The sequence below is a fragment of the Solanum dulcamara genome, chromosome 9 (assembly GCF_947179165.1).
Source record: "Solanum dulcamara chromosome 9, daSolDulc1.2, whole genome shotgun sequence".
NCBI classification, from domain to species: Eukaryota; Viridiplantae; Streptophyta; class Magnoliopsida; order Solanales; family Solanaceae; genus Solanum; species Solanum dulcamara.
Window position 1 is genome coordinate 56402380 of NC_077245.1, and position 19007 is coordinate 56421386.

Genomic DNA, 19007 nt, shown 5'->3' on the forward strand with positions numbered 1-19007 from the left:
TATATGACGTGTAAAGAAGACAGTGTTGGCATGATATAATTGGTCAATTAATCCATGTGGACGAAAGTGTAATACACGCTCTTGACTCCAACTTCAGATTATTTCAAAAGTGTCAACATGACACATCACACCCTTACATTAAATATCTAAAATGAATATCTTCTGGTTTAGGTGTTTGCGAAAGTTGGTGCCAAAGCTACGGATGGATTTGGCCAAAAACAAATAAAAAGATTGTATTTTGTACTTTTGAAAGTGACCACAAAATGGTCGGAGTAACGGCTTCTCCGTTTCAATCGTATTGAGTTACCGTGACCGCAGATTATAAGTCTCTCTTCCAAAAGCCTCAGCAGCTTCCTATAAAACCAAAAACCTCCCTTTTTTCACGTTCCCATTCCAATTCTCTTTGTTATGATCAGAGAGAGTTTCATCTCTAACATAATGGCATGGAGATATATCTGCTCAATATTTCTGAGGGTTGAATCACGCCGTTCTTCCTTAGGGTATCATCATCATCTTCTTCATCTCCTTTTGTTTTTATGCATTTTTGGGGTTTGCATGTGTTAATTTGTGTATAATTTTTCCAAAATTGAATTTATTTAACTCTTAGTTTTTGTTTTGGGTGTACAGATATTGCAAAATCTAAATGGCGCTGCTGCCTATAATCAAAGTGGTACGATTATCATTATCTTACTTTTCCTTCTAAACGTTTTATAATTATAAAAATCACATATTTTCGGAATGTACAGTTTTTGTTGTAAAAAATGTCTCTCAAGAATGGTTGCATTATTTCACAAGTCTTACTCATTTTTTTTTCAATTTTGTTTCTAGGTATCACCATACTTTTTGGCATAATTGCTTACTGACAGCACCATTACTTGTGCAATTATATGAAAATCTGGTAAGCAAAATGGAGAGTTGTGTTAATATAAACTAAATTTATTGTTATAACCTGAATTTCCAACAAAATCGACCTATTTGTTATCTTAGGACGATTGATTTTTTTTCCCCCGAAGTTCCTGGATCACACATGTATTATACTTGAAAACTGAACAAAATGCAACTACTTTCCCCAAACTTTCTTCTTATTCGTTTTCGTGATGTACGGATGATCATGTACTGTCGGATCATTGTTTCTCTTCCCAACAGAAATTTGAACTTCTTTTACTTTTAACCCTTCAACAGAAATTTCAGGGGCATATTGAAGAACACATGATCAACGATATGTGAATTTTCTCTGCTATGATTATTTAGTTTCTTGTACAAGTGCTTTTACATACACGCTTATATATATATATATATATTGACCTTGAAATTGGTGAATTTGCTAGGGTTTTTGTTGCTTATGTGCGGATATTCTCAAATAACGCTCTATACAAGTTTATTTTAGATAGTTTAGAAGGGAGTGATGCTTCCACTCTGCTAATTAATTATATCCAAACAAAAATTTATTGTGTGCAAACAAGATAATGTTTCACTGCTGGGGATGATTTCCTTGTGAGAATTTTACAAAGCTAAATCTGGTTGTCTTTTTTTCTTCCCCTGCACTTTATCACAGGTCTCCTCATTGCTTGTGTCGTGAAAGAGAGATATTTTTCTTAAAATTTCACGAAATTTTGACTCTGTTGGAAAGTAGGCTCTGAGACGTTGAAGCAAAGGTAAGGTAAACCTGTAACTCAGTACTGCAACTGTTGTTTATTGTGATAGCATCTGACAAGAAAAATGGAGAGGATCCCCAAGTACATTTTTTGGTGGCATGATTTTTTTCCGAACTTCCTGGATTACACATGCGTAATAATTTGGTACTCCAAAATAATTTTGTTTTTCCCCTAATTGTATCCACTAGTAAAATGGTTTCATAGGGGTATGAATCAGGAATTGACCAATCACAATTCAATAGAGTGTATGTTCTCAAGTCATTTGATGTTATCTGCATCAAAGAGTTGAATCTGTGCTAATGAAAATGCAGAATGGGGAGAGCAAAATTGAAACTGCATAAATTGGATGGTAGCAACCGTATAGGAGTATACTCAAGGCGAAAGAAGGGACTCTTGAAGAAAGCTAATGAGCTGTCAGTATTGTGTGGCATTGACATCTTTCTTGCCATGTTTTCACCAAGCGGAAAGCCTAGTGTATACAAGTCAGAGAGCAGGTACTTTTTCTCCCACCATGATAACTCGCTATGAAACCTTAAAATTTCCACCCCTTTATGTTTTAGGTCCTAGGAGGGAAAAATAATGTGTGATTGACTTTGTTTCGAGAAATATGATTGTTGTTTTTTGATGTCAAGATACTTGTTCCAAGTCAACGATTTATGAGATATGAAGTACTTTATGGCATCCACCTGAATAAAATAGCCAATATTAATAATTATGTGTCTATGTTGGTTTAAATCTAACAAACATTAAAGACCAGTTTTTGCGAAAGCCTTTCTACTGATAAATCTTAAATCAATTGTATTATTCTCCCTCCAGTAGCTTCGAGGACATGATTACCAAGATTGCCGAAGTAAATCCAGAAGAAAGGGCAAAAAGGTACCATAACACACACATATGAATAGTTGTACTCAGTGGCGGACCCAGCATGTGTCCAGGGGGTTCGAACCCCCTTCGGCGAAAAATTATACTATTTATACATGGTTAAAATATTTTTTTATGTATAAATAGTAGATGTCGAACCCCCTTCGGCTAGTTCGTGTGTCTACTTTTTTCAGATTTTGAACCCCCTTATTAAAAATTCTGGTTCCGCCACTGGTTGTACTGATGAAATGATTAAATGCATGAAGAGTTAATCTTAGAACTGTTCTTTTACCTGATTAACAGGAAGATGGAGTGTCTTGAAGTAAGTCCAACATTCCCTTATTATAGGAAAGGCTTGTTTCCATTTATTACAAGCATTCAAAATTTAAGGTGCTTTTTTGGTGATGACCTTCTTTGGATATGAACATTTAGACAATAAAGAAAGCTTGCAAGAAGTCCGATCACGATGTAAATACAGGAGAACAGCTCTGTCCTGGGTATGTTTCAATTTACTGCCAAGTATCGGTTTAACTTTCATTTTAACAAGCAAGACCTGTCAGGTTGACATTTTTTCCTTCAATACTGAAATTTTCTGCTTATTCTTTTCCAGGGATTTGACAACGGAGGTACTAATTTTACTTATCACAAGCATATCATTATGACTACCAAATTTGTGAGCACTGATGGCAATGCTAGTTATGTTTACTCAATTACTTGTGATTGGTATAGGATATAAATTTTCTCTCTCATTCATTAAGAATTCGACTTTCAGACATCGAGGGTAGACTCAGGTAACTTCTTTGATCTTTTTCGTTGATCATACTTGTCATAGGATATCTTCCCCTACTAAACAAAAGCATAATTATAGATTAGGCCTTCTATGATTTGGTCTCAATATATATTTAGTGATTTGATTAGAAGAAACACTGTTGTTCTTTTTTCTGTAAGTGTTTTTATTTGTTTGTTACGCAGAGTAAATTATTTTAGATGGTAGATAGAGTCCTCAGAAGTGTCTAATGCTAGAAGAATACTTAAATAGTTGATTGAACAGAGACTTAAAACTTTCACAGCTCTACTAAAATGCTAGTGGTTCTTCCACTCTTGCTTGGTTTGATGCTTCGTGAAGAAGAAAGTTGATTGATTGTTAACAGAAATAAGATTAAAATGCAACTCCTCCAGTACTAGTATGGGCAGCATTTTAGTTAATACAATTCCCAAGGGAATGAATAACATGAAAAGTTTTCTTTGAAGAACGTGAACAAAAAAAAGGTGCAGATGTTGACCAATAGAGTAAGATTGATGCACACATAATAGACATGTGCTTAGGACTGTGAACAAGGTGGGAGGGGGGAGGAGTGTTAAGGCGAAACCTTGTTAAAATTTATAATGGTTTGACATTGTTTGAGAAGGCACTTTTCTGGGATATTTTAAGTTACATATAGATATGTCTTGTCCTCTTATGTAGGCATCCATTGCTGGCATACTACAATTCCATTTATGATTCCCGTTTAAGAGTTTATATGATATCAAGCTGTGACTTCATTTTTGAGTTTGTGTGGACTCAGGAGGCCAGGACTAATTTCATTTTCAGTTCTGACTTGTCTACTTGTCCACACTTTGTGACAGAACGAGGAAGTGAATGGACAGAGTTGGTTCAAAGAGCTTTCGTTTCATTATTTCACATGATAGCAAATGGATTTTACAGTGTTAGTCTCAAAATTGTTATACAAATACTGCTGAAAAATATTGATTTCAGATATTACTTGAGCCTTATATCATAAGATTGGACTTATCTCACTTAAGAGATACCAACTTCACATTTTGAGGAGAACTACCTTTTTTAATTCCAAATCGCATTATCAACTGCACTGACAATCATTTTTGCGTCATAGGTTTGACTGAGTATTGTGGTCATGTCATACAAATAAATGGAGACCATATCTATCACATGTGCTGGATACGCATTTATATGAAAATAAAAGAATTTAATGACAATTGTGACCTCAGAGATGGAAGATGCATAGTCTAGTGTATGTGATCATAGCAGATGCTGTTTTGGGGATGCCAATAAATTGTGGAAAAGTTGCTAACTAATTTTTGTCTTTTCTACAAATATATAAAGGATATCTATAAGCTTATCCAAAGTGTCCACCAACTAAGTTTGTAGTGGAGGGCTCTGTTGGGTAGTATTTCCCAAATCCTTAGAGTAACTTCGTCTGTTTTTCATTCTTTGCTTGATGTGTACCTGAAGAAATGTTTAGTAAGTTATAATGTTGAAAGCATCATTAAGCAAATAAAAGTATGTTTTCTCTAACAACTTAAACTTTTAGATGAGTGGCCACATACTTCAACATGGTATCAGAGCAAGCTTAGATCTTGGGTTCAAGTCTCACCACTTTCCTTTTTTTAAAAAACAACATCACATATTTGGCCCATGGAAATGAACTAAGCCTTTCCGCGCATGAGGGTCGTATTGAAGACATAATTAAGTAAAAAAAAGTACTCTATTCAACAATTTAAACTTCAGATGAGATGAGATGGTCACACGTTTCAACATATACATTCTCCTCTTTCTCTTCCAGAAAAAATGTATTCTCTTTTGGGAATTTCCCTTTTTATTATATTATTTTTATTGATTACTTTATGATCTTTCTTCCATTTCTAGGTTTATATGCATCGTTTGCTTGCCATTGTCTCTTCAGAGATAGTGCTAGAACCAGAGTATGACAATTCTTTTTCTGTTGTGATTTGGAATATGCAGGCTTTGGAGGAATCTTGACAAGATTGATAACATTCAACAACTTAGGAAATTGGAGGACTCAATTTCAAAATCTCTTAACGAAATCGCAAAACATAAGGTATACTTAACTCTTGTGTCATCCAACAGTCCATAGCTCTATTTTGATTTACACACTTATGTGTAGCCATTCATCATATTAGTTATGACTGATCAAATTTACTTGTTTTTATGGAATTATTTGGAGAAGAGCTGTAGCGCCTAAAAGGTTACTCTACTGTTATATATATATATGTCTTAACCTTTTTAGTTAAACTCATTTTGTTTTTTAAAACTAAAAAAATTCTCTGGTTTGGTATGGATACCCTGACATTTTTATAGTGATATTCAATGAGAATAATAGGAGTGTGGGAGTCATATCGATGCTCTGGCAACAGACTGTAAGCGAATTTCGTAATGGAAATGATATAACTACAAATAAACAATTGAAAATAGGCTAATAAAGAGTTGTGCTTGGCTGTAATATTTCCAACATATCCATTATTTGTCTTTTGATTGTCGTTTTCTTTAAAATTTTTGAGAGAAAATCATAATAACTTCAATTAGTGGCTAGCATAATGTGCAACGATAAGTAAAGAATTATGCTCTGCATTTTTTTTTTGTAAATTACAAGGTTGTAATGGACACTCTTTGCATTGCAGTATGGGATGAGTTCATTAATTTGTTGTGCTGGGGAAGATATTCAGCCTTCTTCAGTCCAACATGGTATGGATTTACCTTCAAATGTTGATGCTAGGAAGGAGCCCCATGCATGTTCATTAATCCATGGTTGTGATAGTGAAAATACGAACGTGTACGAAGACCTGAGTTCATTTGGTTCATCTTTACCTTCTGATACTGGGCAAGACTTCCAGGCTTCTTCACTGATGCAACATGGGATTAACGCCTGGCAAGAGCTCTATCAATGCTCATCAGTCCACGGTGGTAATAATGAAAATATGGATGTATATGAGGACTTAAATTCATTCCCAGTAGGGTGAGGAGTTAACTTTCTGTCAAGCTTCAAACTTCCAATTATCATATTCCTTGTTACATAATAGATTTTAATGTCTAGAATTTCTTATTGGCATTGATATCCTTATTCTATTTCTAATTGTATCATCATTTTTTTTATCTACAAAAGCAATTATTGGCCTCTGACATGTTATTGATTTGGGGTCTGTAGGTATTTGGAGGAACCGTCTTTTTCTTTTGAGAGCTACACAAATCTTGTTTGCAACAAAGAAATTGAAGTGTCTAAGCCAGAATCCAAAAAAATTGTCCCTGATGAAATGTTTCTGGATTGTGAATTAAATCAGGAAGATATTGAAAGAGAGTTTGGATTTACTTTTGATGTGCCACAAGTAGAACTAATGGATGACCAGGGAAATATTTTTGACTGTAGCACCAACAACAGTTCCAGACTTCCTCATTCTGATTTTGTTAATATCCATGATAGTTCAAAATCAGCATCTGGAGCTTGTGACAATATGATGTTAGCTGACTCTCTAAACTTTCTGGTAAGTTTTCATTTTCATTCTTTTGGCTTAGACAGATACTCTCCCCAATATTATTACCACTCCTTTTACGTTTCATTACACTTCATTTAAAAAAAGTTGACCGTTCTCTATCATTAGCAGAAAGATCCATCTATGTGAAACTAGTTTTTAAAGTGAAGCTATATGAGAACCATTTGAGTGCGCTACAATTTGTCGTCAACATCATGTCTAATTTTCTGGACGTAATTATGTTAGTCTGAAGATTATTATAGAACTGTCAAACAATATTTTTATCAAACCTTACAATTCAGATTTATTTCATAGAACTAATCATTATATCTCCTACAGATAAACTTTTCTCTAAACCGACTTCACATTTGAGTGAAAGCTTCTTCTTTCTAGGCCAAATCCATTGTCCAACTTCCACAGATGATTTCTGCATCTTATATTTAGAAAATCTTGCGATTTTATCTTATCAACACATGGAGATCATTTCTACGACATTTAATGGCTAAGAAGTCGAATGATATTCCAGAACTCTGTGATCCTTGTGGCATCAGAGATGAAGTTTCCTAATCTAGTGTATGTGGAAAGCCTATGAGTTGCAGCAAAGCTGTTAGCTTGTTGTTGACCTTGTACATATATATTGTATGGTAATTTCTGCTCTCTTGTGATCTAAGGAACTGCAGATTTCAGAAGAATCTTCACAAAATTAACATCATGCTTGTTATAATGACTCACTATCAAACTCTCTTAATAAAATAAAAACATAAAGTATACTTGGATTATGCTTCTTCGAACAACCCATTTTGTTGAATTAACGCACTAATAATTTTGATGATGACCTCCAAACAAGGAATTACTCCATATTGTTGATGGAGAGCACTAAATAAATACATCATCGTTGGAATGTATTTAGTTTGGTCCTCTTAGATTTGAAACAAAATCATAACGGTTCCTCTGATATGATGTATCCTTTCATTTTTAGAGTGATATGAGGGTATAAGATGAATACAGATGGTGGTAGTAGGTGACAAATTTAACAATTTGCTATTAGATTCCAAATTAAATATCCATTGTTATCTTTTGATACTCTCATGAATGCCACTGTGATAGAAACTAATTGTTAAATTTAATTAGCAGGCAAATTTAGTACTCTGAAATACTGTATATACTACAAGTTAACGAACACTCTTTTCATTTCAGTATGGGATGGATTCATTAAGTTCTGATGCTGGAGAAGAATTTTCAACTTATTCTTCGATCAATCACGGGACGAATTCACTTTCAACCCAGCTCAATGTAGGATTATCAGTCCATGATAGTGCTAGTGAAAATATGGATGAATACAACAACCTAAATGTATTTGATGCATCTTTAAAATTTGATGATGAGAAAGAATTTCATTCTTCGTCATCGATCCAGTATGGGATGAATTCACCAGTAAGTTTTGATGTTGGGCAAGAGGGGAATCGATCTTCATCAGTCCACGGTGGTGATAGTGATAGTATTAATGGATATGAGGACCTAAATTCGTTTGTACAAGGGTAAGGATTTACCTTTATATTACGCTTCAAGCTTCCAATCCTCATAGTCATTGTTAACTTTTCGTATGAGATAACTATAACAAGATGGATTGATTATTTCTGGCACTGATACTGGTGTAGCTTTGATGTCTTTTATTTCCATATCAGTACATTTAAACAAATGTAGAACAATATGTTGTTTTTTCTTTTTCCCCATCCATGCGCCCCACTCATCATCACCATTACCACCATCTTTATCTTTATCGACAGAGATGATTATTACCCTCTAATGTCATTGATTTGGGATTTCAGGTTTTTAGAGGACCCCTCTGTACCTTTTGAGAGCTATACAGTTCTTTCTTGCGACCATGAAATACAAAATTGTAAGCCTGGATATGAAAAGTGCTCAGCGGATAAAATGTTTCTTGATTGTCCAATAAATCAGGAAGATCTTGAAATAGCATTTAGATCTACTCTTGATATGCCACTGGTAGAGAAAATGGATGTCCAGGAAGGCACTTTTGACTGCCTCAACAAAGGTTTTGGAATTCCACAACTAACATCCATCATAGTCTAGAACCGAAACTTGTGACAATATGACTATCTCAACTTTCCTGTAAGTTTCTTCTGTCTTAGTATTTTATTTCACTTGGAAGCTCCTCTGTAACCTTGTACAACTCCTTCCCCATTTCCTTACTCACATGTTGAGATATTTATTTTTGTTCTACCCTTGGCAAAAGATCGACACATGGGAAAAGTGATTCTGCTTGAGTAATGGTCTTTATTAGTCTATCTATCTTCTGCAACATCATGTCTAAATTGCTGGTATTAATACTTTGAAGGGGAAAGTGCATGTTTTAACATAAACACTTCTGTTATCTCTAAAATATGCAAGCATTAAATTTCCCCTCCCATGCGCCACCTCAGTATGTACCTGGATAGAATAAAGCAGTTTGTATGCGGCTTAATTATTTATGGAGTATGACTAAATAATTAAGGTCTGCGTACATCCTACCATCCCCGGACTCCACTTGTGGGATTCCACTAGGTTGTTGTTGTTGTTGTTGTTGACTATCCAGATGATATTAGAATCAACTCCTTCTCATTCATGTTGCCTCTAGATGATATAATTTTGTTACTTGGCGGCGTATCAAAACATGAATAATGTTATTGTTTGTCGCTAAATTTCTGAACTCATATAGGTTAATTGCTTGATGAGCTTAAAGACTTGTGTAGGCTGTAACAGTTTGGCATGCTGTACCTTAGTAGCTATTGTCCTTATAGAAGCATTCCTTAATTCTTCCAATTTTTTGTGTGTGTTTGTGATAGTAAAATTGCAGCTCATTGTTTAGCAGCACTGGAAGCAATGTCAAACATATAAAATGCTTGTTAAAAAAATTTCCAGCTCATCAATTTTTGTGTATTCCGAAAACTTCCTTGACCAAATGAATTTTCCTTTTTCACTTATTAAGTGTGCTGTTTTGAAAACATGGATATATGAGGAAAGAAAATGAACTTTTCTTTGCATTGAAATAAAAGTGACTTGATAAGTGAAAGTTTTGGAAAGTTAAAATGAAGTGACTTTGTTTTGACCGACAAATGATACTGGGTGATAATTTTGTCAAGCAGTTTAATTTTATGTTGTGTGTAATGTATATTAGGAAAATATACAAATTTTCCCTTTACATACTACTATCTTAATTTTTAGAGAGAGAATTGCTTAGACCTGTCTGTTGGCGCTCTAGTTAACCAAATTTGACCTAAGTATTGTTTTATTACTAGATATAGCCTTATTTTAATATAATATTAAGCCACTTCTTTGCATCATTTCCCTCTCCCTTTTCTCAAATCTCTTTTCACGTATTGCTATGCCATGCAAAAATGTCTATTTTTGTTTTCTTGTTAGTTGGATGGATGCTAATAGCTATCAGCTCTGAATTTGATAAAATTCGATCTTCATCTTTCAATCTTTGAATAAACCAGCTAGCTTTTCTCTTTTTTAAATGCATATAAGTAAAGTCTAACTGAATTTACATTCTTTTTGTATTGAGGAACAAAATCTAGCTAATGTCCAGTCCCATAAACTTGACTATCTACAATAGATGAGACCACTAAGAAATCTTTAATTTGTGTGCCAAGTTTTTAGCATGCTCGTCTCTCGTCCTTCGTCAAACATCAATAAATCAATAATGCAACTGTCGAAAATTGAAATCTGAAAAAAAGTACTCAATGGAGGGATAAACCTAAATGGGATGCCTCCAAATGCAAGGTTCACTTATCATCCATTGGTTAAATGTGTTTATCCATTATTATACAAATCATATACATAACTTGTACATTATATATACAATGTATATGTAATGTATAAGAATGTATCAGGATGTATATGTAAAGTATAAAAGTGTATATACATCGTGTTATATAGATTTAGAAATGAAAAAGAGAAATGAAGAGGATTCTATGGTATCTTGGAAAAGATGGTAAAAAAAAGTTAAAATCAATTTGGCTTCATGAAATTCAATTAGATAATTTAGATGTAAAAAATTATTGGGCTATACTGATTGTAAACTGTTTTGTTTAGGCAGTACATATCGGTAAGTATCCCATTATTGTATTCCTTTTATATAACGTATGTAGGTTTATTTGCTGTTGAAACCTAGAGTTTCTTTTCCACTTTCTAATATGAGCAAAAGTATTGTCTATTGCTCGCTTCTCTTTTGCCCTTCTCGTGCAAGATTAATTACATTGATTTTGTCAGCTCTTGTTGCAGCTAGCTTTGCCTGATTTTGATTTTGCTGGTGCCCTCAACTCAACTCATTTATGGGACATGCGCTGAAGCTCTATAGGTCTCCTTCAATCCATGGCTACAGGCAAAGGAAACCTAAAGGGCTCCAATACCATGCCACATTACCAAAGGGAATTGGAATGCCAAATTTGTAATATATTTCTTCTTGTCTAGTTGTACTCATTCATAACAACATTTTTTTCTCTATAAAATAATTTTATGTGCAAAATAATGTTAGCATTTTAAGGTCGATTATAATGTGTTGCATATGATCTGAAATCTAGAAATATGGATAAAAACAAATGTGATACATTGATAATTGATTTGTGTGATCGAGTTATACAAACTTTGACTTATACGATGCAATTGTCCTGAACCTTTTTTCCTTCGCCTGTATGATTTCAGATTTCCAACCACATTTCCAACTTTTGACTTAAAATCTATCATCTAATGGACATGAAATTTGGAAATGGATTTTATCATTTATATAACAGTAAGTAATATAATAATGACCTCGGATCCTCTATATACGTGCGCCATTCGGTGTTACAGTTGTATAAAAAAATTGACATAAATAGTAAATCAACGCAAGTATTTTTCATAAGGAAAGCAAAAACCATAACCTCTCTCCTGTAGGATTTTTTCAAAACTCGTGAATAAACTCCAGCAATTTAAGATTACAACCTTCCTTGTACAACCTAAGTAATTGTTCCTGACATCCCTAACCTCAACCTTTAAACAATTCTCAGAATTGTTGGCTCTTTATCTTAACTCTTCAATGACTTTAATTTACCAGTCAAAGAAGTCCCTTTACAACACCTACTACACTCAACTAAGAAAGTAATCAAGATCTTGTTTTGAAACCACATGAATCTAGCTATTACAACTCAAGAACAATAAAGTTATAACTTGATAGGAACAAATTCTTTTGTTATAGTAATTAACTCCCTTTGAGACTTTGTGTAGACTATGCTCTCACTTTGTCGTCTCTCTGTTTGGGTGTGTTAAGCTCCAAAACTTTTTGACATGCTGTATTTATATAAGTAGCCAATTGTAGTTCTCCTAATCTAACAAAGACTTGGTTCAAGACTTTCCAAATAATCAATCCTTGTTTGACCTAGATTTCATCTTCACGCATATACGGCCATGTGTTCAATTTATGATAATGTTTTTATCACTTGATCTCCTGTTACTTGTAAAATTGAATTAGGTCTTAATCTCAATTCACCAAGTCTACGCAGAACAACTTCGTCAAACAATATCCAATGCTCTAGTTTTTTTTTTTTTTTTAATCTAAAGGAGCAGTTCCTATTCAATGTCACATGCTTTACCGGTTTCTTTTGGTTAAGGACCTGATTCTTGTACTTCATTCTTCCTTGTATATAGATTGTCAATTATATAATATTTGTCAAACATTAAAACACCATATGATCTTAAATATAAATTTAGAGATCAAGGTAGCTCCTGGAAGCTCAACAATTTTTCTGTTTTTAATGATGGCAAACCCATAGCAGTTTCATACTTCTTTATGTGCACTTTGTAGCTTCATCAATCTTCATCTGCCCTTTGCAGTGCATCTTCCCCCTTAGGTATAGTTCCTATGTTGAAAATATTCCTCCCTAAGAACCCTCTCCATGTTGATTCACCACTTCCAGATCTATATTGATCCAACTTCTGTAAGATGTTAAGCTCACTCCTGACAATGTAAACTTTCAGCAAAATGGTAAGCTCACATCCGCTTACGTAGCCCTTATATTCCATTCATTGCAATCTACTAAATAGATAGGTTTGCTTGACTAAGTAAGATAGATTATTAAACTCACTTAATTAGTTGTAGGGACTCACCTTCCATTCATTCCAACTCTATAGTTGGCTAGGTTTTTTCAACTAAGGTTTGTAAGCTCACTTAATTAGTTGTAGAGACTCACCTTCCACTCATTTCAACCCTATAGATGATAAGCTTTGAGAACCTGATCAGATCCACATGTCTTCTTCAAAGGACATGTCTTCAATTTTGCACAACGACAATGTTCTTTCATCTACAACTCAGTGTTATAAGTAGGGGTGTACATGGACCGAGTTGGTTCGGATTTTTTACAAACCAAACCAAACTATTTGTGTCGGGTTATTAAATCTATAAACCAAACCAAATCAATAAAAGTCGGGTTTTTCGATATTAATTTTTCTCGTGTTTTTCGGATTTTTCGGGTTTTTTCGGGTTTTTTCGGATTTCTCGGATGTTTCATAGTATCTAATAAAAAGCACAGAGCAGTGCTTCTTAAAAAGAGTTCTAGTACAAAATATCAATATATAAGATGGAGGCAGAACATTGTTTGAAGTTTTAACTTTATAATATAACTTTCTAAGATGGATTTTTTTGTATATTATTTAGATGGACCTCTCAAGTCCAAATCTAAATGTAAGAAAGAAAACAAAAATTATGAAAAAATTTTAAAAAATATTTATAAATTATATTTTAATAAATATTTTTATGTATAACATAATTTAAAAGTAGTATATCTATAATCGGGTTGGCTTGGGTTCGGTTTGACTTTTTTGAGTTAAAACTAAACCAACCCTATAATGGTCGTTTTTTTTTTCCAAATACCAAACCAAGTCAAACCAAACCACTAGTCGGTTTTTTTTTCCGATTTGGTTTGGTTTGTCGATTTGGTGCGGTTTATCGGTTTGCCCTATACGGCCCTAAGGTTTGCACAGTTTCTTCAAACTTGTACAACTGTATTATTGTATATAGTGTAGTTGCAACTTTCTTTTTTATGAGTTAGAATATTGTATCTTCTCTTCTTCAATCCAAAATGAATATATTCAGTGCATCTACATAGAACGTGATTTCCTTAAAACTAAGAACCTATGTTTCTACAATTCAACTTATGACACATGAATACATTGTTAAGGATATTGTATGAATATATGCAAATAGAACTGTTAGGAAATTAAGATTTATCTAAGAAACTCCTACTTAGTAGATATTTTTATGTAGTAACCAAGTCTTTTATTTAAAACTTAGTGGTGGTTAGTTGGCCACAATAAGTGGTGGTTAGTTGGCCACAAAGAGTGGTGGTTAGCTGGCCACAACGAGAGGTGGATAGTTGGCCACATATGTATTGTGTGAGTTTTTTTTTCTACTTGTTTTGTGGTTTGTAGTCCTCATACACACACTATATATATGTGTGTGTAGCCTATGCAATTATCAATCTAAGAAATAAGAAGAATACTTAAAATATTTCAGCTTTCTCTTCTTCTTCCCTGCAGTTTTATAGCAATTTACAGCTACATTTTAATTACTTCAACTTTCTGTTTTCTAATCCTTTTCCCCTTCTTGTAACATGGTATCAGAGCCCATTTCTTACGGCATCTGAATTTGTTTTTTTGTTGATTGGCTCATCTTTTTTTAAGCTTTTTTTCTTGGATCTGTTTGCTAGAAAACATGGCACCAGAAAATCAACCAACGACGGGTCCTCCGATTTTTTCTGGCGATAATTATCATATTTAGGCCATTAAAATGAAAGCCTATTTGAAGGCTCTCAACTTGTGGGATATCATTGAGAGAGGAGAACCTGTTGTCCAGCCATTGAGAGATAACCCAACTCTCAATGATATAAAAAAGTATGATGAGTTGGTGACTAAATCACCAAGAGCTCTCACTTGCATATATTCCAGCCTTACGGAAGTGATGTTTATAAGGATTATGGCTTGTGAGACAGCCAAAGAAGCCTGGGATAAGCTAAAGGAGGAGTTTAAAGGCAGCAACAGAGTTAAGTCCGTTAAGGTCTTAGCTTTGAAGAGGGAGTTTGAGCTCTTGAAGATGAAGGATTCGGATAGTGTGAAAGAGTACTCTTCCAAACTGATGGATATTGTGAACCAAATAAGGATACTTGGTGAAAACTTTCCAGACCAGAAGGTTGTAGAGAAGATCATGGTCAGCCTTCTGGACAAGTTTGAATCAAAAATCTCAGCTATTGAAGAGTCTTGTGACTTGACTACTCTTTCAATAGCTGAGCTGATCTCTAAATTGCAAATCCAAGAGCAACGGGTAACCATGAGAAGCGAAGGGACAGTCAAAGATGCCTTTCAAGTAAGGCATAAATTCAGGCAACAAAAGGAAGAAAAAAAAAGTCTCTTTAGACCACTCTGGAGAGGTGAAATCTGATGGATACCAAGGTGAATCATCGAGGAGAGGTAAATTTCCACCTTGTGGTATTTGTAAGAAGACAAACCACTTGGAGAAGAATTGTTGGCAGAAGTCCAAGAGGTCCCTTATTCAATGCAGCTATTGCAAGAAATATGGGCACATTGAGAAGTATTGCAGGCAAAAGAAAACTCAAAGTGGTCAGTCTTCCCAACGAGTAAATTTTGCGGAAGATCACCAAGTTGAAAAAATAGAGGAGGAGGTATTCATGGCTTCACACACATCACATGTTAATCGATGCAATTGGTATGTCGATAGTGCATGCACAAGGCACATGGCAATTGATGAAAATCTGTTTGTTAGCTTGGACAGATCTGATAGGATCAAAGTGAAGCTTGGAAATGGTGCACTAGTGCAATGTCAAGGTAGAGGGTCCGTAAAATTTTCTGCGGATGAAGGTATGAAAATCATAAATGATGTTCTTTATGTGCCAAGCTTAACTCAAAACTTGTTGAGTGTTGCTCAGTTACTTCATAATAATTACTCACTTACTTTTAAGGATAAAAAATGTGTCATTTATGATCCTAAATGTTGTGAAGTAGCTAAAATTAGCATGATTGGCAATTCCTTTTCAATTTCATGCTATTCTGCTGAAAGTTGCTCTTTCAATGTTGAAATGAGTGATACTTGGCTTTGGCACAAAAGATTTGGTCATTACAACCTTAATTCATTGGTGTATATGCAATCCAAGGGTATAGTGCTTAATGTACCCAAAATTGACATGTGCCGAGATATTTGTGAGTCATGTCAACTTAGTAAATTGCATAGACGATCTTTTCCTAAAGGAAGTCTTTGGAGGGCGAAGGAAAAGCTAGAGTTGGTTCATACAGATATATGTGGACCAATGAGGACGTCTTCTTTGAGTAGGAATAAATATTTTATTCTCTTTATAGATGACCTTACTCGAATGACATGGGTCTTTTTTCTAAGTAGCAAAGTTCAGGTGTTCTTTATTTTCAAAGAATTCAAGGCTATGGTAGAAATGGAGAGTGGCTTCCGGTTGAAGTATATTAGGTCAGATAATGGAACTGAATATACTTCACATCAGTTCAGTAAGTATTGTAAAGACTTAGGTATTCAACAATAATTCACTGTAAGCTACACTCCAGAACAGAATGGGGTTTCTGAGAGAAAGAACAGAACAGTGATGGAGATGGCAAGATGCATGCTGGCAGAAAAGAAGATGCCTAAATATTTTTGGGCTGAGGCAGTCAATACTGCAGTCTATTTGCTGAACAGCTTACCAACTAGAGCACTCCAAGACATGACACCATTTGAAGCATGGAGGGGTATAAAGCCATCTGCTAGACACTTAAAAGTCTTTGGTTCAGTCTGCTATGCACATGTTCCAGATGCTAAAAGAGGCAAATTGGATAATAAGGCAAAACTCTGTATTTTGTTGGGCTATAGCACAGTTGCAAAAGGATACAAAGTATATAATGTTCGTACGAAGAAGGTGCTTATCAGTAGAGATCTTGCGGTGGATGAGTCTAGCCACTATGATTGGAATCGAGATATTATTGTGAAGAACCAAGATAGGAGCACCTCAGTTGCAGCTCAAAGTCCGCAGATGAGTGATATTTCTTCCAGTCCTATTACTGGAGCAGGACACCTTTCAAATGTTGAATTGACAACTGATTCTCCAGTTTTGAAGACCAGGTCACTAGCTGAAGTTTATGAGCAATGCAATCTTGCTCTTGTGGAACCATCTTACTTTGAAGAAGAAGCAAGTCATGAAGCTTGGATTTCCGCAATGAAGGAGGAGCTTGCCATGATTAATAAAAATGATACGTGGGAGCTGGTTGATAGGCCCGAACAAAAGAACAGTATTGGTGTTAAATGGGTCTATAGAACGAAGTTCAATCCATATGGATCCATCTTCAAACATAAATCCAGGCTCGTAGTTAAAGGCTATTCCCAGCAGCCTGGAGTGGACTTTAGAGATACGTTTGCACCTATTGCGAGGCATGAGACAGTAAGATTTCTAATTGCTCTTGCAGCACAGTACAAATGGAAAATCTATCATTTAGATGTCAAATCTGCATTTCTAAATGGATTTCTTGAAGAAGATATTTATGTTGAACAACCTGAAGGTTTTATAGTTGCAGGTGAAGAAGACAAGGTGTATAAGCTTAAAAAGGCTCTCTACGGTCTTAAACAAGCTCCGAGAGCTTGGTACAGTAGGCTGGATACTCATTTGTTGTCTCAAGGCTTCAACCGAAGGCTAAATGAGCCTACTTTATACTTCAAAAGGCAAGCTGATGGAAAGCTAATTGTGATATCCGTTTATGTTGATGATTTGATGATCACAGGTGAAGATTTTCTTGCGGTTCAAGAAGTTAAAAATGCGATGCTAAAAGTTTTTGAAATGTCTGATCTAGGGGAGATGAAGTTCTTCCTAGGAATAGAAATTTCTCAATCTTCTGAAGGAATTTTCTTGTTCCAAAAGAGGTATGCCCTGAATCTCTTAAAAAGGTTCAAGCTTGATAAGTGCAAACCTGTTGCAACTCCACTTGTTGTGAATGAAAAGTTAATGAAGGATGATGGAGAAGAACGGGCAGATTCAAAACTTTATAGGAGCCTTATTGAAAGCGTGTTATATCTGACTGCTACCAGGCCAGATGTGATATTTGCAGCTAGTTTACTGTCCCGATATATGCAATGTCCCAGCACCAAGCATCTTGGAGCTGCTAAAAGGGTGTTGAGGTATATTAGAGGGACAACTGATTATGGCATTTGGTATAGAAGTGTGGAGAATGGATCTCTTATTGGCTATTCAGATAGCGATTGGGGTGGATGTGTGGATGATTACAAAAGCACATCTGGTTACTCCTTTTCATTTAGTTCAGGCATTTTTTCTTGGAGCACAAAGAAGCAAGATATCGTAGCTCAATCTTCAGCAGAAGCCGAGTATGTGGCAGCTGCATCTGCTACAAATCAAGGAATTTGGTTGAGAAAAATCTTGTTTGAATTAGATCTTTTGCCAAAAGAACCAACAGTGATCTATGTAGACAATAAATCAGCCATTGATATGGCTAAAAATCTAGTGCAACATGGAAGGACGAAGCATATCAACATCAGATTCCATGCTTTGCGAGATGCCGAGAAGAACAGGGAAGTTAAGCTGGTGCATTGCAGAAGTGAAGAACAACAAGCCGATATTCTAACCAAGGCTCTTCCCACCAATAAGTTTGAGTTTCAAAGGTCGTTGTAGGGAGTTTTAATGAAAAATCTTAAGGAGGAGTGTTAGGAAATTAAGATTTATCTAAGAAACTCCTACTTAGTAGATATTTTTATGTAGTAACCAAGTCTTTTATTTAAAATTTAGTGGTGGTTAGTTGGCCACAATAAGTGGTGGTTAGTTGGCCACAAAGAGTGGTGGTTAGTTGGCCACAAAGAGTGGTGGATAGTTGGCCACATATGTATTGTGTGAGTTTTTTTTTCTGCTTGTTTTGTGGTTTGTAGTCCTCATACACACACTATATATATGTGTGTGTAGCCTATGCAATTATCAATCTAAGAAATAAGAAGAATACTTAAAATATTTCAGCTTTCTCTTCTTCTTCCCTACAGTTTTGTAGCAATTTACAACTACATTTTAATTGCTTTAATTTTCTGTTTTCTAATCCTTTTTCCCCTTCTTGTAACAAGAACATCTCAATAATTTTTTCCTTTGGTGTCATAAAAAAGCAACA

The 19007-nt window shown here is 34.9% G+C and overlaps 1 protein-coding gene across 4 annotated transcripts; it reads left to right on the forward strand.

Annotated features, from left to right (window-relative positions):
- Positions 1-273: 273 nt before the first annotated feature.
- Positions 274-11331, forward strand: LOC129903210 (uncharacterized). Of its 4 annotated transcripts, none has more exons than XM_055978715.1 (16): positions 275-500; positions 628-670; positions 829-898; positions 1556-1660; positions 1967-2149; positions 2472-2531; positions 2820-2838; positions 2949-3013; positions 3127-3142; positions 3246-3307; positions 5278-5374; positions 5955-6289; positions 6479-6812; positions 7998-8338; positions 8630-8933; positions 11088-11331. In XM_055978715.1, the coding sequence occupies exons 5-15, from the start codon at positions 1968-1970 to the stop codon at positions 8892-8894; spliced, it is 1776 nt and encodes a 591-aa protein (XP_055834690.1). In that variant the 5' UTR covers positions 275-500; positions 628-670; positions 829-898; positions 1556-1660; position 1967; the 3' UTR covers positions 8895-8933; positions 11088-11331. The 4 variants fall into 4 exon arrangements, with proteins under 4 accessions (XP_055834692.1, XP_055834690.1, XP_055834691.1 ...); XM_055978716.1 differs by having other exon boundaries at positions 1556-1655; positions 11076-11331; XM_055978714.1 differs by having other exon boundaries at positions 1556-1655.
- The last annotated feature ends 7676 nt before the right edge of the window (positions 11332-19007 follow it).

Coding starts and splice junctions, on each gene's coding strand:
- LOC129903210 (XM_055978715.1), top strand. CDS start 1,968: ATGGGGAGAGCAAAATTGAAACTGCATAAATTGGATGGTAGCAACCGT. Junction 5,375..5,954: donor ACGAAATCGCAAAACATAAG/GTATACTTAACT, acceptor TTTGCATTGCAG/TATGGGATGAGTTCATTAAT. Junction 6,290..6,478: donor TTAAATTCATTCCCAGTAGG/GTGAGGAGTTAA, acceptor TGGGGTCTGTAG/GTATTTGGAGGAACCGTCTT.